At 37.3% G+C, this 24079-nt stretch overlaps 1 protein-coding gene across 9 annotated transcripts in view; it reads left to right on the forward strand.

The window, feature by feature from the left end:
* The first annotated feature begins 275 nt into the window (after positions 1 to 275).
* CAPS2 (calcyphosine 2) overlaps positions 276 to 24079 on the forward strand; it is a 32175-nt gene continuing 8371 nt past the window's right edge. The window contains exons 1-13 of one of the 9 annotated variants that reach the window (XM_061369424.1): positions 1312 to 1641; positions 3214 to 3320; positions 5676 to 5722; positions 7014 to 7059; positions 7186 to 7302; positions 10294 to 10467; positions 12795 to 12917; positions 16436 to 16503; positions 18791 to 18910; positions 19994 to 20068; positions 21591 to 21686; positions 21779 to 21890; positions 23247 to 23362. In XM_061369424.1, the coding sequence (XP_061225408.1) occupies positions 3243 to 3320; positions 5676 to 5722; positions 7014 to 7059; positions 7186 to 7302; positions 10294 to 10467; positions 12795 to 12917; positions 16436 to 16503; positions 18791 to 18910; positions 19994 to 20068; positions 21591 to 21686; positions 21779 to 21890; positions 23247 to 23362 (1172 nt within the window). In that variant the 5' untranslated portion in view covers positions 1312 to 1641; positions 3214 to 3242. Of the gene's footprint in view, positions 600 to 1311; positions 1642 to 3213; positions 3321 to 5675; positions 5723 to 7013; positions 7060 to 7185; positions 7303 to 10293; positions 10468 to 12794; positions 12918 to 16435; positions 16504 to 18790; positions 18911 to 19993; positions 20069 to 21590; positions 21687 to 21778; positions 21891 to 23246; positions 23363 to 24079 lie in introns of those variants that run through there. The other 8 variants (XM_061369426.1, XM_061369428.1, XM_061369429.1 and 5 more) reach the window with 8 other exon arrangements.

A 24079-nucleotide genomic window follows, 5' to 3' on the forward strand; every position in this document is an offset into this window, starting at 1 on the left:
AAACTTTAATACTTCCACTGGATCACTTAGTCTGTTCCCCACCTGTCACTGAGTAACTCTGCAGCTGCCTCATAATTGATGACCATTAGTACTATAGCCTTTTTCATATTCATTTTAACACAATAGAACCTTTCCTTTTGATTCTTTGCAATACACTTTTTTTTAGAATAGCATTCTGAGAAACAGATGCATTGCTGTTATCATTCTGTACCTGTGGGGCTTTGGAGGTTCATTTTTCAGTTCATGCCAGCTTAATAGTGGCTTTTTTCAAACATTTACTTCCTTTGCCAGAATAATTTTTGTCCATACCTTTATTTTCTGCTTATTTTTTGTTCACTTAACACATATGCCTGTGGAACTGCCACCCTTTAGTGACAGGAAGTACATTAGAGGTAGGCCTGACAGCACAATACTGTTACAGTTTTGGGTTTGTAATTGCATAGCTTTTAAGTAGGCCAGTTGCAATTCCTGAACTCTTTGCCATCTTTGTTCTTACAGGAAAATAACATGGATTTGTTTTTATGTAGGAAATGGACCAAACCTGTTACTGTGCCACTCACTGAAATGGAATGAATTGATCATTCAGGTGTAGAAACATGGTACATGGTTGGTTCTAACAAATGGATCATATGGGCTTGGAAGTAACAGTATTCAGAAATACATCATTAGTGTCAGTGTATAAGGCAACATCTCACTGCAAAACTAACTTTGGAAAACTGATTGACCAGAAAGCTAGGGTTTCTCCAGAGGTGATAGTTTTCCCCCAGGGCAGAGTGGATGAAATGGGACAGAATTACGCTGCTGCTACTGGAAGCCCTTGCCTGTAAGGTGTCAAGCTACTTTGCGGTAATGGTTGTAGCCGTTCACAGTGAGCCCTTTTGCTGCTAGTTTGAAATCGCTGCTTTCAGCAGCCTGGATTTGCGGAGCACACGGACCTGAGCAGCGCACAAGGGCTCAGTCTCCCTGGCGGGGCTGCGTAGCTCTGCCCGCCGAGGCACGGCCGGTGTGCGCTATATGGATGCTGGGGCCCGGCGTTTCCTCTGGAGCGGTCCTGGCAGTCAGCCTCGCCGCTCAGCTGTGGCGGTATCTTGCGACATTTGGGTGCTCAGCCCCACCGGGACTGGCCCCTCCGCGCCGCGGTACTCTGCAGTGCCCCGAGGGCGGGGCTGCCGCAACGTGACAGCAGGTCGCGGGGAGGGTGCGTGGCGGGGCGCGGTTACCATGGAGACGGACGGGCGTGGGGCGGGCCCTTGTCGTCCGCCATGCGTGGCCCAGCGGTGAGACTCCTCCGGGACTTGGCCGTGCCCCGCCAACGACGCGGGCCTCCTCTTCGTCCAGCCCCGCTGCGCTCCCGGGAGAGTGCATGGCTTCCGTATAGCTGGCTCGTACAGTGTTGTTTGTGGTAAAGTTACTTCAGTGCGTTAACCGTTTAGCGCAGCAACGCTCTTTGCCCCCTGTGCCTTCAGCTGGGAGGATACTGCCTCTCGCTGAGAGCCGTGAGGTCGTGAGAAATCATCGGCTCCTGGTTTTAAGTGCCCTGAGAAGGGGTTTGTATGGAAGGTCGGCTGGTTGGCCGTCTCTGATCCAAGTAGGCCCTTCGGCTTGCTAAAGGAAAGGATTCTTGGGAGGTAAACCTGCTCAGTAAGTAGAAACGTGGTCAGAAAATGTGATTTGTGGATGGTGATTTGAAAACGGAGTGTCTGGTTTCTAGGAATTAAATGATTTTGGGTTCAAAAAATGGCTGGGTGGAAGGAGAAGCCGTCAGAGCAGGAGATGGCATATTGATAAAATGTTGCTTGGAGCTCTTGGAGGCCGGCTGTGCTCCAGGAGGGCCCTTACCTCTTCCTGAAAATACCTGAAAATGCACGGTGCAGCTGAGAGCCAGGCAGCCGCTGTCAGCCAAGAGTGAGAGAGGTTTGATGTTGTCAAGGGGTAACAAGTTAGGACTGCTGGTATGGGAAGTTATTCAGAAGGGTAAGGGAAAGAGGGAGTTAAATGATGCTGTAATAAACACATAAATATATCAGATTTCGCAAATCATAGGTGTGGTTATGTGGATATAACTGTACAAGTTTACAATAACAGAAACAAAGCTCTCTAAAGACACAAGATTAGACAAGGAGTTAAAAAGGGCTAGAACTCTTGAGCAAAACGGAGTCACATAGCAAAATAATTTGTAAAGGTGAAAGAAAGAGGGGTAGGGACTTGATATAAGAAAAGCTAGTGCCTGGAAAACATAGAGGTAAAGCACTTTTTAGCTTAAGTTAGGTTGCAGAAAGCGAACAATGTTTATGTTGTAAGTCTGGAATTTAGTGGCCCCACTAAACATGAGTTAATTGTCTCACACTAGTCTTCTAAAGTCTCTTTAGCTTTAAAGAGCAATGTTTGTGTTGTCTGTGGTGAGATAACAGGTTTTAGTGGCCCCACTAAATATGAATGATTTCACACCATTCTTCTACTTATCAGTTAGTTTAGAGACAGAGCCTCCCAAACATCTGCTAGCTTGGGATACTCCTTGTCTGCCCATCTTGCAATAAATTTTGCAGGAAGGTCACACTGTTTTAAATCTTTGCTACTTATCAGAAGAATTACAAATCTGGCTGGTTTCAGCTAGTTCTGTGATTACTGGGGCATCCAGCTGTGCCAAAGGTGAAAAGTACACTGTGAGGAAGACTGCTTACTGCATCCTCAAGACCCCTGCCCACAATCACCGGAGAGCAGTGCGCAGCTGCCAAGAAGGGGAGACTTATGATAATAAGTTCCTGGAGCTAGTTATAATATTCCCCACCTATACACGGGAATTATGAATATGTATAAGACGAGTGCAATAGTGAAAGTATATAAACCTGTAACAAATGCTAATTAGTTGTGCCTCTGGCTACGGTCATACACCCACCCCTGTTGCTTTTGCTTTATTGCCTTTGTCCCTCAATAAAACCTTGTTAACTCGTTTAGAGGAGTGAGTTCGTATTGCACAATTCAAAGATGTAAATTTGAACAGGAATCTGGTTAAGCATTAGTAAGGAAAGACTAAAGTTAAGAGGTAGTGATAAAAGGAAAGCCAGCAACATTTCACAGCTTGACAAAGACTTCACCTAAACCATTGGTGATAGACCCATTCTTTCTAATGCAATAATGTTTTGGGTTTTTTTTTTTCAGAAGTATGTATATAAAAAGTACATTATTTTCTCAATAGCCTTTTCTGGTTTTCAGTTTATTCTGAAGGTGTTCATTGGCTTTGGATGGATTTGGAAGTTAAAGGAGTTGCTGCATCCCCTCGAAGGCAGGTTCAGCTGTCACCAAGGGGGAAGAAATATCAGGTGTGTTAACAGAATGCTTGTGGTTGTTTTCCTTCTTTGACATCTTAACAAATATTTTAAACATACTTCAGAAGGTTCTTAGTTTGATGCTATAATGCATCCTGTGGAGAAGGAAGCTTTTAACGAAATTACTTTTGTCAAGAAATAGTTTATCATGACAGCTTCTCAAATGAAGGTGAGAATTGCCAATTAAAACAGATGCCTTACAAAAACTGAGTACTTGACTGGCATATGGAGAACTTGGGAACAAACTAATGTGTCCAATTTAGAGAAACAGAGGCTTGATCCTGTACTGTGTGCTATCTCAGACTGTTGGTGAAATTGGCAACAGGTTCATCTGTTTTTATTTTACAAGGCAGCACTAAAGTAAAGCAACCCCCAAAACGTAATTGCAAAAGGCATGATTTCAGATTGATGTGTAAAATGAATCCCAGTTCTCTGCATTCAGTCTGAAGTGGAATTTTGTCTTCCGGGTATCTCTAATAGTCTGTGTTTCAAAGTACATTTTAACCTCACAAGGTCACTATAGCAGAAGCTTTCAGGCTAACTTGAAAGCCTGAATGTGATCTTGGATTCTGAGGGCCACTGTTTTTATTTTAGCCAAGGTAAATATTAATATTGTTAGTAACAGTTGATTTTTCTCACAGATAGTGTATACCTTATGTCCATGAAGTAAAGTTAATTGGTAATCTTCCGTCAGCCCCCAAGTACCCATTTAACTTCCTTATTTGCTGGGTGACCCCATTAGGAATTCTTGGAGTTTGACTGCCAAGTTGCCCTTTTCCTTTTATGTTTGTTCATGTTTGCTTTAGAATGGAAAAGGAGCTTTTGTAAATGATATCACATCAATGGTATAATGTTACCTCTTAACCAGTCTTTTAAGAATGAAATACCTGTGAATGACAAGAACATTTTGAGGCATTTAGTGTAGGTTGCAAAAGAAAAGAAATGTCTGTTTTTCTCTAATCTCTCATACCTTTTGTATTCTCTTTCTTGCCCCCCCCCCAGTTTCCAAATTTAGACTCCCTAGCCCATGTGATTCTTGGTAGCTTGCAAAAATAAATCATAGATAAAAATCAGGTAGAAACTCTGTGCTTTGACCCTGTAAATTTGGACAGTCCAGGACGATTTTTGTTTGCTTTCTTCTTGATTTGATGACTTCTGGAAAAGGAATTACCTTAAGACTTTAACATCTAAAATGTAGTATGTTATTTATCTTATCACAGTTGAAATGGTACAAAAAAATTAAGACTTGTGATTTAATGCATTGCTTTTACGTCTTGTGTTAGATCCCTGAAGGGGTTTTTACATACTTGACCACAAGGTGGGGATATTTATTATGCGCGACCTTACTGGGGAGAAACTACTGTTCTTAAATCCCCTTGTTTTTGAAGCAACTACTGTTGCTGAACTGTGAAGTTCTTTTTCAGGAGCGAGTTTACAAGGGTGTGTGTCAATAAAGGAGTTACAGTTTTGTGACTGCTCTCAAACCGTGAAAGGACTTAGGGAACCGCTGGAAACAAGATGTCTGCTCATTTCAGACTGTGATGCTGAGATCTCTGAGCTGAAGAGTGTGAAAATAAAGATAATGGCCCTAGTTCAGAATATGCCTGAACCACGTATTTTATTTTTTTCAGACTGGGAGGCCAGCTAGGGGAATTGTTACTGTGTGCTTGCCCAAGTCAAACAGTCTTCCTTAGGGATTTGCTGTTGTCTTCTCTGTAGAAAGCTATAGTGGAGTAAATGGAGCTTTGGCTTGTCTTTTCTTTTGCCATATTCTTGCTCATTTCAGTTTGGAGGGCGATGTGGTACACAGCCATGCAAAATAAACAGTGTGAATACAGAAGCTGCCTAGTCACCATTGTGTGCTGCCATACTAAAACTGGGTGATACAGTTACACCAGACATGAGGGCTTCTTTGGGGTCTGAGCTAGCACCTTGGGAGCCAGCTGGCTGTTGGTATTGTGGTTTTGGTGTAAGGGTTGGCTGAAGGGTTGGTTCCCAGCCAGCAAGGACAAAGTGACGTAAAACCTCGTGAGTGATGATTGCACAAAGTCTCAGGAACATAGGTTATTTTAAATGCATTATTAATAGCTGCTGTGGATGATACCTGGATTCTTAATGGCTGGAAATCTTTCTGTCATGATGAATATTCAACCTTTTAGTCTCGTGGTGCATAAGAATCAACTTTCAATGGAAAGTTTTTGTTTTGTCCTTTTGTTAGTAGCACCTCAGTTAAATATGTCAGATACTTTGAAGCATTGGTTTTAAATATTCCAGGGGAAGTTGAAAGAGAGAGCTATATATTTTAATCCTGATCCCCACAAGTATGTAGTTAATGTGCCTTTCTTTTAGGGCTGGAGACCAGATACACGGGCTACTCGTGGTCCTCGCCCACCAGAGTAAGTCTGCCTCTATTTCTGATCAGTTTGTTTAATTCTGCATTATTAACACAATGCATTTGCATTTGTATTGATATGCAACTCGGTGTTCCATGAAATTTGTCATCATAGGTTTGTTTTCTATGATTTATATTTAGAGTAGAATACTTGATGCATTATTTACATTGGAATTAAGTTGATTTACATTTCTTTGAGCTTTACAGTTGAGTTGTACTCGGAGCTTTCACATTTATACTTAAGTCTTTCTTGAATATTCTAATGTAGTAGTCTGCAAAAGGAGAAAAACCTTGACCTTTTTTGCAGGTATTACAGTATAAATTACAGAGCAACTGTTATAAAGGGTTTTACAAGCAGTGAAGAATTTTGTACAATGCTTATAAAATTTAAGTGACTTCTTCAGACAAGCAACATCTGCTATTCCAAGGACTATGTTTGACAGTTTAGTTTTTGCATTTACTAGAATGCATTACAGCCAAAGTAACTTTCTACATTATTTTACAAGTATGTGTGGCCATGACCTTGGATTGTTCATATTGAACATCAATTTCTGTGTACTGTCAGTCATTCTATAGACAGAAAAGACTGGAAATTAAAGAGCTCTTTTATTCCAAGAAGTAATCTTGTTACAATAGGGTTGTTTGGAAATACTGGTGGTAAAAATAAATAAATAAATAAAAAGTATGCATGGTACTCCAGGGTATACCTGGAGTAAAGGCAGAAGGCACAGAGATGCATTGGTGAGTTGGAGATGTTTTAATTTCTTTAAGGAGAATACAATACTGAAGTATAGTTGGCTTCCATTGTGTTAATACCTTACAAAGAGTTCAGGAGGTTTTCATCCCAAGGATCTATTGCTCCTCCGCTGCCTCTGCTGACTGATTATAGAGGGTTGTTGACACAGGCCTGCTGTGGAAGACAAGATTTATGATCCCATTGAATCAATAAGGAATCCCTGATTTATGATCTTGTTGCAGCAGCTCCTGTTGGGGAGTGAGGAGAAGCCAAGGTGGCCATGCTGGGAGTGAAGAAAGGCTTTGTAGGGGCCCTTTTTGGCTGCCAGGGTACTCTGAAACTGGAAAAGAGGAAAAGCTCAGTGGCGAGTTCTGGAGCTGAAGCAAGAGGGGCTAATAGGAATTTGCTGAGTAGGCCTCTCTAGTTGTAGTGAAACTGTTCATAACTGTGAAATTTTTTTGAAAGGAGCTACTAACAGTAACTAAAAGGTAGTTTGCTTTTACTGTAATTGAAAAATAAGAGAATGTATTGCTATTAAAATGGTTTTAACTTCCTGCAGGGTGCCATGCCTAGATCTAGGGAGGCTGAGAGATTCTGATGAAGAGGTAATTATGAATTACTTCTGTCTTGACTAGTTTTTAGAATTCATGTGTTGTGGGAGTTTATAAAAATAGCACTCTGAATATAAACCAGTTATGATTGCTTGTCTTTTTTGTTTTCTGTAATTTTAGGATGGGGACTCTTACATACCATACAGTGGAAGTTATCCTCATGCATGCCCTCCGGATTCATCTTCAGATTGGAGAATATTACAAAAGCCATATACACAGCATCAGCAGGGTCAACAGGTCAGTCTGTCACTACAAATATCTTAAAAATATCGTAGCATGGTTTGGGTTGGAAGGCACCTTAAAGTTCATCTAGTTTCAACCCACCTGCTATGGGCAGGGTCTCTTGCCACTAGACCAGGCTGCTCAGAGCCCCTATAACAGTAATTTAGAAAAATATGCTTAGCTTTCTTACACAAGTTGTCTTTTTTTTTTTCTTTCTTTTTTTTTTTCTTTTGGCTAAACTTGTATTTTCAAGTGCTATTGGTCCAAAATATTTTTGGAAAATACTTTTTACTGAGAAGCTTCTAGAATATTTTAAAAATTCCATTTTATTATGTATCTTAGCTCTTCTTTGTTGGTTGATCCACCCATCGTTTTCATTGTGCTCATATTTGAAGAGATATATTAATAGCTACCTTTATGAACAATTTGTCAAAGCAACTGAAAAATGAGGTAGCATGTAGCTTTGGTTTGTCTTTCTAAACAAAGTGAGACATTTTTGTAAGACAAAAATAATAAAGTTAAAATGGATAGTAGTATGATTTACAAAGAGTAAGTATTATTCCTATGGAAGAATAGTTACTTTTGGTGAATGAAACTTTCTTAATGGCTTTTTCTGAAGTCTCATTTTTAAAACAGAACTATGGTGTTAACTTTGGGATTATGGCCAATCTGTTGCGTCACTTTTATTGTTAAAATTTCTTGTTCACATATGAGCATATTTTTCCCCTGGATGACTAAGAAACTTAATCACCACTAATCTTAGGTGCTTCATAAGGGAAATCAATAGTTCATATGCTAACACTCTGGTTTATAGTTGAGTACAGCTGTGAGAGGGACTCTTCATCAGGGACTATAGCTATAGGACAAGGGGTAATGGGTTTAAACTTAAACAGGGGAAGTTCAGGTTAGATATAAGGAAGAAGATCTTTACTGTGAGGGTGGTGATGTACTGGAACAGGTTGGCCAAAGAAATGGTAAATTCTTCATCCCTAGAGGTGTTCAAGGCCAGGCTGGACAGACCCTTGGGTGTCATGGGTCTGAGGTAAGGCATCCCTGCCCATGGCAGGGGTGTTGGAACTAGATGACCTTAAGGTCCTTTACAACCCTAACTGTTCTGTGATTCTATACATATAAATACCTTACATAATCATGGTAAAAATCTTACTACTAGCTGTATGTTTTTATCTGGTTAGCATACAGGATATACCTGAACTTAACAGTGTTATCTCCTTTGGGAAGAATTGGAAAACACTGTTAAAAAATCTGTTATTTCAAAAATATTTAATGTACATAAGCCTAAGAAATCCTGTAACAAGTGTGTTTAAAACAGAATTATAGCTAGAGGGAAAAACAATTATTAATTAATTTGTACGTAACCTATGCCCCTTGAAACGATTAATATAGCAACAAGGCGGTATTCCAAACTGGCTCAAGCTCAAGGTGAATCTGCCAAGATCATAATTTTATGTGTTTCCCTGTATAGCCAAGTGGTTTTTCAACATAAAAAAATTAAAATGGCATTTAAATAAAAACTAAATTGGTTAAGTATGGAGTTTTGTTTGTTTGATTTTTTTTTTTGGGGTTTTGTTTTCTTTTTGTTTTCTTTTTAAATAATGGACAAAGATATTCTCAGAATATCTCAGAACTTTCTGCTCAACATAGGTATTTATACATGTCATAAGGTGTTTCTGAAAACATGTAATTAGGGATAGGTTAATTTCCTCTACTGCATTGCAGACGTGCAGTGGAGACATGCTTGAGTTGCTATCCTCTTTTCAGGTCTGTATACCTGTAATTTCACTGCTTGCTTTACCATTTATTATTTTTTTTTTAATACATAGTTCATACATATAATTCTGTCTGCCTTCAGGAAAGGTAATGGAAGGTTGGTATGGCTTTGTCTGTTAGGCTCTTTCCCCCTTTCTTCTCTGCTTTATCTCTTCTTGCTTCCTTTCTGCTTTATTATGCCTTAAATAGTGAAATGCTGAATATGCAGGAATGTGTCTTCTGTTCACTTACCCTCTTTTGCTCTTCTTCTCTCTCTCATTTTGCCTGACTTCCCCCTTTAATTTTTGTGGAGAAGATTTTCAAGTAGTTCTAAGATATTTTAATACCTTCCTCTGAGTGGCCTTTCTTTCTGCATTGCTTGCTTCTGGGGCCCTGACGAGCATTGCTTTAGCAAGATATATTCCAGCTTCTTCAATAACAGACTATGTAAGTAAATCTTCCCAAAATAGGTGACTTTTTGAAGAATAACATAGGCATAATCTTACCATTCAGGAATTAACCAGTGAAAGGATGTGGATCCTCTTTTGAAAGAGAAACCTGCCTTTTCAAGAGCACAAATCTGGGGTTTTGAGAAATGGTTTTCTAGAACAGGATTGTTATACTGTTGTTGCAAGATGAGATGCTAGGTAAGGCCGTCTTAGTTTTGTTAGTGTTGAGGAATATGTTAGTTATTTAGGGAGAGAAAGAATAATGGAGTCTTGGCCTTCTGTCATTGCTGCTGTTCCTACTGATCCAGCCTCCCTTGTGTAGAGCACCGAAGTGGACATAAAGTTAGGAAGGTACTTAGCCTTGTCAGCTCATGATGTCCTAGGGGAGGAATTCTGAGTACCAATACTCATCTACCACCCAAGAATTAGAACTTCAGGTTGAAAAAATCCATCAGCCCATTTTCAGCCTTAAAAAATAAAATGTCAGAATTCCCATTTTTGTAGTCTGTAACATTATATTATAGGACAGGACCACTGAATCTTTGCTTCTCTCTTTAAATGTGATATAAACACATTTAGTTGTGTCCTTTCTAGATTAAAAATGGCAGAATATGAAGAACTCTGTGAAAATTAAGCCTGAATATGAAGTCCCATTTCCATTTTTTATTTATGTGAAGCACAGTGTCAAGAAGTTTTAGAAGTTATACTGGATGGGAATCGTTATAATGCTGTTCTTATCCAATAGATAAACCAGAGGCTTTTATATTGATTATTTTTTTTTTCACTTTAGCATTCTGTTTTGGAGCAGAAGACAATACCAGAAAATCTGCTATCCCCAACAGACAGATATAAACTGAAGTATCGGCAGTATGAAGCAGATATGAAGGAAGAATATAAGCAGTATTCTCAGACAACTGCAGAAAAGAAAAATTACCTCCTCCAGTGTCCAGAAGCTTCAATAAAGGTAGCTGGCAAAGAAGCAATTTAATTTTTAAATAGTAAATGTACATTGGTATTTCATTACAGTGTTTGGAGAGGTTTGCATGTGTGCGTGATTAATTTCTTCCATGTTTGTATAGTAAAGAAATAAAAAATGTAATTTCAGCATCTAATGTTGAGTAGGAAATAAAATATAGGAAGGTTGTTTCAGTTGTTCCAGAGTGAGAAACTGAGGTGCTCTGATAATCTTAAGTATGCGTGTATTCTCTGTTAAGAAATGTAACATTTGCCCTCGGTATATCTCTAGCCTGAGCATGAAGATTAGCATGATTGATAGGAAAGAGTTTGCCATCTAAGAAGCTGAAAGACAGCGGGAAGATCTTGACAAAATGTTATTTCCAAATATAGGAATGCATTTAAGCTTTTTTATTTTTTAAATGTAGAAGTATATTAATTATTATTCTATTCAATTATGACAGAATATGGAACTTAAAAAAGAACTGAAAGATGTAGTCTGTAACTTAGAGAACTACTGACTGAAAATGGAAAGGAATATGATCTTAAAATAAAGATATTATCTGTACTTTTTGCTTTGACATTGTGAAAAATCCAGGCTAGTTGGACTGCAAGCTGTATTATTAATTCTGCTAGGTGTCTTTTGTGTTTTTAAGTTAAAACTAAGATGCAAACAAGGGAAGATCAGTGGCGAGAAACTGGAAAGCAAAGGGATGAAAAAAATCTCATCTTTCTTCTTGTTTTGGAAAAGAGAATGGGGAAGGGTGTTTGGAGAGAGCAAGATATTGTAGGTATAAGGAAAGAGGAAAGACAAGAAACGGTTGTGAGCACTGGCTGAATGCTGTTCAGCGCTGAGGGTAGATGACCATGAAATGTTGAAGAACATGTGTTTGTTGCTTTTCAGAGAAAAGGGTTGTGAGCAATAGCGAGTTTACTGATTTTTATTTGCTTAATATTCAGTAGAATGAAAAGGAAAGGTCTTGTATAAGACAAAGATTGTTTCATGTATTGTTAATGTTTTGCATGTATTGTTGATTGATAGTTTTAAAGGGGCTTTCTCCTCTTATAGTCATGCTTCTAGTGTTCAAATAAAACATGTAGAACCTGCAAGTACCTATAAGTAAACATTTTGCGAGTAAAAGAGTCAAATGAAAAAAAAAGTTTTGCTTTTTCTTTTCTTTTTTTTGTGTTTGGTGGCAGCTAAAATTGACAGTTCTGGGGATTTGTTATAGTATTACCTTTTTTATTAATAATTCAATTCCTCTGTACCAGTCCAACACTGTCCCGTTGTCTATTTTCCAAGGGGTGACTGCTTTATGTTCTGTACTACAAACCCGTCAAAATAATATGTACAGCAGTGGCCAAATTAATCTGAAACTGAAGAAATAGGTGGCAAGTATTTAATGTGAGAGAAAAAAGCAAGACTGCTTATTCTGGTGATTTTGGGTTCCAGAAAAATACTAGAAACCATTAGTGTAATTTTTTAATGACAGACTTTATTGTAATGTCTATCAGAGTGATTTTCTGGGTTAGATATTAGCACTACCTGATTAAATTAATAAATCACGATCTCTTTACATTTCAAGATAATTACTATTTTATCTGATTAGTGGAACTTGTAATAGGTTCTTTTCAGAGAAGAAAAGTTGCTCCTAGAGGAGCATAGCTAACAAAATCTACTGGTGTGATTTCTTTCCTGTGTTCCCTTCTTCCTGACTTCAGTAAACAGTCTCATGTGCCAGTTTTCTTAACAATCCTCCATGTAGGAGAGATTTTCATAATCCCCTCAGACTGATTTACAAGTCTGTTAGACTCAGTTCAGCTTTGGCTTTTCCCTGTCTAGACTGTCTTTAATTTTTTTGCTGATCAAAAAGCAGCATCTTTGCAATGGTGAACTTTGATCTATATGCATGATGGCAAATCATAGAACCAGTCAGTTTCTTTTGGCTCTTGAACAGAAGAGAGTGGATGAGCTCTCACCTTCCTCAGGGAGGTGCTAACAGTCTACCTTCTCTGACTTGCTGCTGATTTTTCACAAGGTTTATACCAACACAGTATTATTGAGATCTTTATTATTTCAGTATGGTTGATAGTTGGTAAGTATTCAAAAGATATAAGGAAAGACTAGAAAGCAAGATTTATGAGTTCAGTTTCTGTAGAAAGCTAGACATTAAAAAAACCTTGTTCTAATTGGCAAGAAGTAGAAGGAAAGAAAAAAAATCAACTTTTAAATAAAAAAACCTTTTAATTTACCTCAAATTGTTGAGGGAAATGTATGTGATTTTTTTCTTACAGTTAACTAAATTTGATTTATGAGAAGCTTGTATTTTTGTGTAGGGTACACAGCTTAAAGATGGACATAATGATGATCTTACAGCTCTTGATGAGAAAGCTCTCCTGCAACAGTGCTATACAAGCAAGCCCTATAAGATGCTGCACAGTATAAGGAAATCCGAAGCTGTAAGTGTCTTGGCTGGTATTATGCTGGTACTGTCTAGATTTGTAGAATGACTTCCCAGATGTTCAACTGAAGTTAGGCCTTTGGTGATTTGGTCCTAGTATATAATTTCACCCACTGAAATCGTGGTAGTTTAAACATTTGCTTCAATGGGAGCTGAACTGAGCAATCCAGTGAGCAATTTTTTTTTAATATTATCTGCAATGCTTGTATTTTATGCAGTAATGTATATAAATAAGAATGCAAATTATGAAAAAAAATATACACATACAACTAAGATTTACTGTGAGTTGAGTGAACCTAAGTAGTGTTACATTTCCTCTGGTGTGTAGCTTGTACCTCGGTCTTTATTCCATGATCTGTGGATTCCATCAGCTCTTACTCTGACTTGTTTCTAGAGTAAACGGGATGTTTTCCCTCATTAACTCCTGAAATGGAGTATGCAATGAGAACTGGCTTTGAAAGCTATATGGGCTCTGCTGATGATGTTAGACTGGGTCAGCCACAGCTTTGGATGGAAACTCCAAGGATGGAGTTTCTGCAATATCTCTAGGCAACATCTTCCTGTGATACAGTATTTCACTTACGAAGAAGTTCTTCCTTTTTATTTATCCATATAAGCCTCCCAAGGCTCAGTGTGTAACCTTTGCCTTCTGTTACACTGCCAGTGTCAGAAAACATTTGGTTCTGTGTTCATTGTAGCTTCCCTTTGGTTATAGATGTTTTTTCAGAATGCCTCATAGCTGCTGCTTCTGCAAACTAAACAAACCCAAGCTCCCTTAGCCTCTCTTTTCAGTTCCTTTGGCTCTGATCCTCTGTCAGATCCTTTCCAGGTTCTTCTCATTCCTATTGATCTTGGGAAGGAGAGAGCCCTGAAAACCGGAACCAAGTATGGTCTCACTTGCCCATGTAGAAGGGATTTAAAACTTAAATAGGCATACACAGTATGTTTAATTTCTTATGTAGACAGGTTTTCACTTTTTTTAGGACTGGACAATAGGAGTCTTGCCTATTTAAGGCTAAGCTTTGAATTTTGGATAATTTATAATGATGAAGAACCTTGAGATTTGATATTGCATGGTTCAGTATTTGAATGTGCAGTGATAGCTTTTATAACTGGTTTTTGACGGTATAGTTGAACACGGCATTCTAACTTTCTCATGGAATACTAAGCCATGAGAAATTATATGAGATTGTAAAAGTAAATAATAATTTTGATTTATTCTGTTTGCTCATCACTATGCACTGCATTTTGCATCATTGTAAGCATTTATTTGGCATATTGCATTACTAAGGTCACTTCATTTTCATGATAAACAAAAAATCTTTTCAGAAAGCACTTTCATGAAGAACTTGAGGAGCCTCGTGTTTATTACTTTTAGAATATATTTAAAATTTGAGACTATAAGGTAAAGATAATAGAAAAAATTCTGAAGTATCATTAGGGTAACTACTTAATGTTAAATCAAATACGCAGAAAACACTGAGAAAGGGAGCAGTGCAGGACCACAACAGGTGCTTTAAAAGGAAGCCAGCAGGTATCTGAGCAATGTGTCATTGGGACCTTTAGAAGACCTCTTGTTACTGATTAGCATTCATGGTTGCACAGGCTGTCTGACTCTTTCTAGGAGCTTCTCTTAGGTTTTTTCAGGTTCAAGCTTGTGCTAGTGGTAGGAATAATGGTGAAAGTCACAAGCAGTAACTGCATATGTATTCATTCCATTGGGTGTATGTTGCCTCAGTCGTTGATATTTGCTTTTAAGGTGGTTTAAAAATTTGCCTAAGAATACACAATGTTAACATTTCCTTTTACTGTAATCATTGCAGAAAACTTTAATGTTGAAGTAAAAGATCTCTTAAATTTTCTGTAGTTTGGGATGAAAGTTCCCTTTATTCAAGACAGATTATAGTAAATGTACCAATGCCAATAGATGTTATATATAATAAAAGTAGGTTTTGGGGGAAGAAGATAGTTTTTCTCTGAATAATTGTATTTTGTGAACAAGAGTTACTACTTTTTAACTGGTAAGAGCTGCTGCAAGTTCAGTGTTTACCTCAGCAATATTGTAAATTGACAGTAGAGCTTTTGTCTAAGAGCTGAATGGAGGATGTTCCATGGACGAGTACATCTAGTGACCTAGAATTCAACTGAAAATCAAGGTGTAAGGTTTCTTTATTTTTAAATGCAGGTTCTTTTCAGCATGCTAGCATGTTTGGCTTTCTAAGCCAGGGTCCATGGAATATGCTCTGTATTGTTACTGTGTCCTCCTTTACATAATGTTTTTTAAAACATCTGTTATGTCAGTTAATGGGCAAAGATTCAGTAACTCAGCATAAAGAGCCCTATAGTTCTGATAGGTACAAAAGTTAAATGCGAAAGCAAACTAAAAAGCCTCCTGTCTCTTACAATTCAGAAACCTTTTAAGGCTTAAAATCAGTTTGGAATAAACACCAGCTGGTCTGGTGTTTATTTATTGGAGGGGTTTGGTTTGGTTTTTTGTTTGTTTCTTTGGGTAGTGCCAAACAATATTTACTTGAAGGTTACGAATTGTGCCCAAGACACTTCTGTAGAATTAGGAATTATCCCTTGCAGTTACTTGGTATCTTGTAACCAACTTTCAGTCTTCTTCAGCCATGAGAAGGCTTGATCTATCTAGAATTTCGTTGACACACAAGAATTGTGTGGAAAAAATAACCAATCGGAAAAATATCTTAATTCTTCATATTCAGAATACCTACAGAGTTCTCAAAAAGATTGCATAAACCCCCACAGTAAGAATATCTCTATATTCTCATATTATATATATATATATATATATTTTTTTTTTTAAAGAGGCAAATTTAAGTGCAGTGAAAAGATTCAGAAATCTGAAAGATAAAATGAAGAGAGCTGCTGGGGCCTGCTGGTTGACAGTGGTCTCCATGCAGTCCTGGAGCTGCGCTTTAGGTTTCTCTTTCTGTGAAACAAATTGTGATCAACACCTGAGCACTTTACAGTGAATGACAAAATGTTATGGTTCAGTGTTACTCTAACAAAAATAATATCATGTTAAATCCATTTCCCCTCAGGATGGGCCTGTCTCAGCAGAAAATTATTGTGGCATGCAGCAAATAAAAACTGGGCCTTGAGACTAAGTTTTAAAAGAATTTTTTTGACTAAGTATTGCTTGAGGTTAAAGTTTTATTCTCTGAGATGGAAACTGTATCAAACAGGAAACCTGGAACAGTGCGAGTTTCCTTATGCTCTGTTATACTTACGGAATTAATTGAAAAAAATGCAGAGATAAGGATGCTGTTTGTCATCAGAAATACTAGAATTCTTGTATTTAGTGAAAATTAAATATGACAATTTGAGCATGTAGCAGATAATATTATTGTCTACTTGTTATGCAAATAAAACTTAAAAATATTGGGAAAAAGTTTAATTGTGATACTAGGTAAAATTGTGATGTCTATTCTATCTTAAAGGGTAATTCATTATTTGAATTGTCATTTGCTTTCAGTCAGTTTTTCATTGCAGGAGGATGTTGCTGCAGAAAGGAGAAAACAGGCTGTGGTAGAACAAGTGATGGTGGATCAGTTATCTAGGTAAATGAATTTATAATGTAGTATTTCAGTTTTCCCTACAGAAGAATTTGCATCTGTGTGGATTTTCTTGCTTAAGAGCTGTTTTGGTCATCTTGTTCAAAGTCTTATGCACTCTGTATAGTGTTACCTGCAAAAATTCTGTAAGTGAAAGGTCTTTTTAACTTAAAATATCAGTTTAAAGTGCTATGTGTAAATTATCTCTTTTCTGAGAATAGTTTTTAATTTCATACCTGAATCTAATTTAAGCGCTTTACAATAGCACTAGTTCTGAGAAATAACCCTCTTGCACCTCTGCAAAATATATAGATGCCTGCTGCTAAAAATTACACTTCTTCAGTATTTATTGCCTTCTCTAAAAATCTTACCTTTATTAATATTCCTTTATGAATATTGGCACAAGATCACCGAAGCATAAAGGAGTATTACAGCAGTGTTGAGCAGGTGGGGAAAAAAGGCACAATGATGAATCAAGTTCATCAGGGTTGTGTAGGAAGGTGCTCTTCATTGCTATCCCTCTAGCTTGAATAAAACATTGATTCCATGCATAAAGATCCCTTTATATGTTAAGGAGAAATAAAAGTGACTTAGAAGTAAATATGAGTATAGTAAAAACATCTTTTTTTATTATTATCTTTATGGTTATTATTATTCCCATAAACTTGTTCTCCTTTTTAAGCATGCTTTAGCAATTCAGGGCTTTATCCAAGTTGTCTGATTACAGCAATATAGGATGGTACAGGCTAGTTTAAATCAGCTTCATGTTACCTTACCCTTGGTAAAAATTATCTGTGGGTAGCTCTACAGTATGTTGCATCCTGTGCTTAGTCTCTGTAGTCATCTGTACTGATGTATAGCCCATTAGATCTTAAGACTTCAAGGTTGAAATATTGCTACACTTCACCATTTTATTATTTCATTATCATTTCAACTGCAATTCAAATGACCTCTTACTGTTTAAAAGTCTGGTTTTTTACACTATTTAAAAGCTGAGATTTGAAGAAAACTGCCTGAAGAAACAAGATTGTCATGAAACACAATGTTAAATTCCAAGTGACAATGTAGCAGGATTTAAAATACGGAAATGTTCAGTGCAGAAGTCCCCAGCTTTCAAAGAAATGCTTGTCCCATATCTCTACAAAGGTATAGGTAAAGCAGTTGATTTGAATTAGATGATTACCAGCATTATCTTAAAAATGTGCTGGTTGTGTTGAAGTGTTTCAGTTCTTCTTTGGATTAAACACCAGTTTGTGCATCTTGGATCACGGATGTTCATTCTGTGCTTAACCTCCTTCAGCTGCTTTGTCTTACTTTTTCCCATGCATTCCTTCTGCTGTTCTGAACCCTTCTGCTGTCAATGTCAAAACAATATTCAGGAGTGCTGCAGCTGCATCAGGATGATCTTTTTAATTTAAGAAACCTCTCTGTTTATGTTCCAAATATAACTGTGCCAGTACTGCCAAACAAATTGGTATCTGAGAGCAGGATGTTAATCGGAGAAGATTAGTTCAAAACTGTTGCATGAAAAAAATCTATTAAAGGAAACACAAAGGTGTTTTGAGGTTTTTCTTTTCTATGATTTTTTTTTTAGTAGAGCCAATGTCACAGTTAAATCAGTGTAACTGATGGGTACAGAGATGGATCTCCATAGATCAGAGAGCAAGTTTCTGAAGCTGTATTAGCAGTGCAAAATTACTCTTTAGTTCTCTGAACTATTTCAATCTAATTTCTTTTTAAAGGATGTCTTCTTTTGTTAACTTATTAAATTGGTACAGAGAATATCAAATTACTCAGAAACCAATGAATCTATTTGCTGCTTAGTGGGAGTGTGGGGAGTACTTTGTGAGAGGAAGTGTCAATGTTTTTGTTGGATGATGTCACTGGCCAGTACTAGTAATCGGCTGCCAGACAAAATCTGCTGTCACTGATCTTGGAGGGACACATAGATAAAGAATGTCACTGGTGGAATATTTACATAAATAGTGGAAGCGAGGAAAAGAACACCTTCTGTAACCCCAAGATTTGGTTTTCTATGTACATACTATATAGAATATTATTGGATATAACTGATTTAGAGCAATAGACCTCAGAATTGGTAAGAACAAAAAAATACACCCACAAATTTATGCCAGCTTAATGGATAACTCCCAAGATTTTATTGCAGTGTTATTCTTGTGGGGTTTTTTTGTTTTGTTTTTTTTTTTTTTTTTCTTTCTTGAGTAAGAATATATAAGATCTGAAATTCAAACTTACTAATAATCAGAGGCTTCTCCCTGCTCTTTCTGGTCAGAGCTGTTATAAGTGATCCAGAGCAGTCCATGCCTGGTGATGTTTACAAGGAAGCTCAAGGACTTCTTCTAACTGGGACAGCACCGATGCGTCTTAGAAAGAGAACACTGCATGAAACAAAGTAAGTTTTCTCTAGCAAAATACATTTCCTGCTGTATTTTTTACTAATCTGGGCTCTGAAAAGTCTGTTTGCTTTTCTGGGTGTTTTATTTCTGGCTTGGATCACCAGCTCCATGTGATGCCTTTTTTGTAGCCTTCCCATACTTATAATTGCCTACTGGGACTTTTTCATGTGGATTCTCTGTGTATAATGATTGATTCACAGGATTTATAAAACCTGGGAGAACATTCTTAAGCTTATGTTGATACCACAGGGTTTTGCCAGCCTTTTCTGAGCTGTTGAATGCTTGCAATCTTGTCATACCCTTTTAGAGATTCCTTTTCTGAGGTGCATAAAATTGCATAAATATGCATCCTTAAATGATAATGTAGATCTTCACAATGTAATCATACTTTTCTTTCATGTTCTGATTTTTTGCTGCAGTAATTAGCTATATTGACGTTTAAATGTCATTCCTGGCCTGTGAGCATTGAAACAGTAATTCCAGGGGCTTAAGAAAACTGAGAAAACACTGTGATCGTTAAGATAAAGGAATCTGCAGGTGCGAGTTTTGTTGCGTTAATCCTTCTCAGCATGCAGGCAAACACCTCTGCTTTGTACATTTTAACATCCTGCTCTAAAGTCTTTCTCAGTAAAAAGTCATCCTCGTATTCTCAAAAAAAAAAGAAGAGGACAAGAAAACCAGTCTCAATCTCTTACATCCATCACATGGACAAATCTCTGTGTCTTGAACTAGTCATATGTCCAAGTATGAAATATATAGGTTGGTAAAGTAGCCACACTTAGTATTTGTGCAAAGTACATTGATTGGCAAAGGTTTAATTCTTTATATAAATGTGTGTAAACAAAATATCCCATTCATATCTCTGCTTTCTGTGAATGTACTCTCACTATATATAATTACAGAACACCTTCCACGTTACAAGTCTGAATTGCTTTTTAATTCAACTATGCAAGATCATCTCAGCCCGTTGCCAAGGATACTGCATTTCACATTTTTTGCTGTTTTGAAACAGTTGCTTTTTATGTAAGGTTTCTCTGTGAGCACATAGGTATCATTAACATGCTGCATTGTTTTGACAGAATACGGACCAAATCAGGATTAACTGAAAACATGCTCTCTAACAAGTTACGCTTTGATAGTAGGATTATATCGAGGTAATCAAAAATTCTGTGAAGCTTTTCAGTTCTATGATTTTATGAATGATGATCTTTACTCTCCTGAACTAATCAATTGCACTGAATGTTTCTGTTCTCTGTTTAGAAGAAAGTATGTGCTCTGTGTGTGTATATATATATATATATGCATAAGCGTATAATACAAATTTTGACATGGGTGGTACAAAGTGGCTTTACAGTCCTGTTGCAGAATATCGACATGCATAAATAATGTTACATTACCATCATATCCATAGCTCCATGTAGGACAGTTAGCACAGGGGCTGTTTAAAATAGTGCTCTTAGCTGTTGCTCCTTAGTTGATGAAAAATTATTTTAGCCTGTCATGGTTTAAACCCAGCTGGTAACTCAGCACCACACAGCCACTCCCTCACCCTCCCTTTCCCTGCCCTTGGCCCAGGCAGAGATAGGAAGGAGAATTGAAAGGATGTAAATCCCATGGGTTGAGATAAAACAGTCCAGTAACTAACGCATAATACAAAACTACTACTACTAGTGGTAAGGGAAGTAACAAGGGGAGGGAATATAAAACTAAAAGGACAAAGGGAAAAACAACAAATGCAAGTAATGCACAATTATTCACCACCCACCACTGACCGATACCTAGCCTGACCCAAGCAGTGATCTGCTTTTCTGGGTAACTCCCCCCCTGGTTTATATACTGGGCATGATGCACTGTGGTATGGAATACCCCTTTGACTAGTTTGAGTCAGGTGTCCTGTCTCTGCTTCCTCCTGGATTCTTGTGTCCCTCCTCAATGGCAGAGTATGAGACACTGAAAAGTCCTTCATCCAGAGTAAGGACTACTTAGCAACAACTAAAACAGTGGTATGTTATCAGCATTGTTCTCAGACCAAGGCCAAACCACAGCACTAGGAAGAAAATTAAGTTAGTAGTATGAGCTACTAGGAAGAAAATTAACTCAATCGCAGCCAAAACCAGGGCATAGCCTTGTCTTAGTATGTGGCAACTGATGTGAATGGAAAGGATGGCTTTGTGTCTTGTTTGTAACTCCTTATGCATTAGACTTTCACGTTTAGGACATTTTTGAAAGTGCTCTGAATTGAGTAGCGGTGGCATAAAAATTCTTCATCTCTGCAAGTGTCATTTTTCTGAAGAAGTGAGCTGTATAGCTGTTAGGTATAACTGGGGATTCAGCCACATAGCTTCATGTGCCTCAGTAAATGCAGAGTCCTGGTGTAAGTAATCCTTTAGTTGACAACTGAAAATTACATTGGTACACTAAAGCCTGAAGCCTTGAAAAGTGTTTTTAACATTATGGAGAATGGAATATTGCATTAAAACATGTCTCCAAATCCAGATGTTGAAGTCCATGATGGGTTAGGGAAGATAGCCAGGTGCCTCTGTCAAAGAATAAGATTTTGCAATATGCAACACTGGCAATTAAATTAATATTTCAAAACAATTTTGTTTTTATTTGGGTTAAATTGTATTTATGTAGATGCAAAAACATAAAGGGTCTTTTCACTTTTCCTTCTAGAAATGGTCGTGATGCTTGTAGAGAGTTGATTGGATTTTTTTTTGCATGTGACAGATCCCTTACTGTGTATGAATTTCGGCAGTTTGGAAAAAATAGGTAGGATAAATTATTTTTTTTTTTAAAGGCTTTAGAAAACATTTTCCACTGTATCTAAGAAACTTAAATAAATTCAATTGTTTTAATAGCAGTTTTGAATTATTTCACAGAACAAATGCCTTGCCTTTCATTCAGAAGGGAGTTTATCAACATCAGCGTGGACAAAAGAAGGAGAAAGCTTATGATCTTAGTGACTTCTATATTGTAAGTGTTCTGCTGCATGTAAGGCAACTTACGGATTTGGGAGTAATATTTAGATATTCAAGTTGAAAATTGTGATTTAGGTTTCAGGGAACACCTAAAGTTTTTCCCCTCAGTTACATTTTCCAATTAGGAATTTTCAGGGTTCTGGATTGTTTTGCTGTCCCACGTTTTAGACATTTTTGTTTTTATATTAAGCTGTAGTTTGCAATTTTCCCACTAGAGGGTACAAGACTGCAGACAGTGGAGACCTTTTGTGGGGGGGGGGAAGATGAACAACTCGGGAAGGAGAGTTTTGAAGTAGACCAAAGTACTTGTTAAAAATCAGTAATCTTTGCAAGGTCTGCTGGCATTTTTGACAGGAGGCAATGATTAAATATTTTTTAATCACGACAAAATTGAAGGGTGTTGTTAACCTAAACCTTGAAAATGTTTAGCACCAGCTGTTTAGAGAAAAATTTTGAAACAATGGTAAACTTCATCTACCTGCTAGTCTAATGACTGAGTACAAATCATACTGCATCTTCTGTACTGATGTACTTCTGTAGTGGGTTAAGTGCTCCTGATTTGTAAGTACTTGAGCAATTTCTCAAGTACAGAGTGTTTCCACTGAGTTCTTCACATTCTCCTGCAAATCTTTAGTGTAAAAACCATTTTTGAATGAAGTACTGAAAGTAAAAGTATTGAAAGTAAAAGAAGAAAGCGTTACTTTTTAGACTTATGAGCTGCCTAATCCTAACTATTTACATGTGGCTATGACATAAGAGTTTCCAAGATGTAATAGATTACTTTATGGTATGGAGGCTGAAGTTACTTTTTAAAGTTTTAAGGTTTTTGGGGTTTTTTAATTTATTTATTGTTATGTGTATCTTGCAGCAATTTGAATTTTGGGAAGGCTACTTTTCAGTTGTTTATCTCAAGTAAGATTTTAAGCTATTGAAAGTAACTGTAGAGGGTTTCTTCTAGTCTGAGAATTTCACTGTCATGGAATCAATGTGGCACCTTTTGTGACTCTCTTCTGTGGTCCAGCAAGATCTCATAAGGATGAAAGGAAAAGTAAAAATTGAAAAGTAGAGCCTGGCTGAGGTATCTGTAGTCTCTTTCTTTCTCATCTATAGATTAGGCAACAGTAGGCCCTCTTACTAGACAAACTGGTACCTAGAGAATAATGTGTCATCTTGGAGCCTGCAGCTGTTTTTATTTAGTATTAGAAAAGCTCTTTTAAAAAGGTTAACTGACCTTAGCTAGACCTTTTCATCATTTCATACCAAGGCCTTTAACAATGGCTTGGAAGTCTTGCAGAATGTATTTTATAAAATACACAATCTTTCTATAAATCATTGTATGCTTTACCAACAGGGAGCTAACCTAACTTTCCGAAGTGCTGATCATAACCTTCCAGAAAGTGTTAAACAGAACCCAGTTTTCACCCTTCGTGTGATAAGTATTGATGAAGCAGCTATGGATTCTCTAAAGTAAGTGCAGCTGGTTTTCAAATTACCTTTCCTTCCTTCAGCAAAAAACATTTTTTATAATAAGAGCTTCTAATATCTTACTACTCATATTGCTAAATAAAAATATATTCAGGCTGTTGTTAGAGACATTAGTAATATATGAGTGTAATTCAGTAATTTTCTAGAACGATTAATTTTAATATAAGAATTATGAAACTGTCTTGCTTTGAAGTCAGACATTTTTACATACAAATACTGAAACTTGTATGATGACCTAAAATTCTGTGTTTGGGAGAAAATGCTTTTTTTTGTCATCAACAATACTATTATTGAATCTTTCGTGGAGCTTATGTTAAAAGCTTGTATCACTCATAGAATCATAGAATGGTTTTGGTTGGAAGGATCCTTAAAGATCATGTAGCTCAAACCCCCCTGGTGGGGAGGGACACTTCCCACTAGACCAGGTTGCTCAGAGCTCTATTCAACCTGGCCTTTAATACTTTCAGGGATGGGGCCACCACAAATTCTCAGGTCAACTTGTCCCAGTGTCTCACCACCCTCGCAGTAAAGAATTTCTTCCTTGCCTCTAACCTAAATCTCCTGTCTTTCAGTTTAAAGCTATTACCCCTTGTCCTGTCATGACATGACCCTGTGAAAAGTCCCTCTCCAGATTTCTCGTAGGCCCTGTTTAGATACTCAAAAGCCTCTCCTTAGCCTTCTCTAGGCTGAAAAAGCCCA

Source organism: Neopsephotus bourkii, unplaced genomic scaffold (assembly GCF_033783945.1).
Source record: "Neopsephotus bourkii isolate Nb327-2 ecotype Australia unplaced genomic scaffold, CSIRO-AGI_Nbou_v1 NB_1493, whole genome shotgun sequence".
Classification (NCBI taxonomy): domain Eukaryota; kingdom Metazoa; phylum Chordata; class Aves; order Psittaciformes; family Psittacidae; genus Neopsephotus; species Neopsephotus bourkii.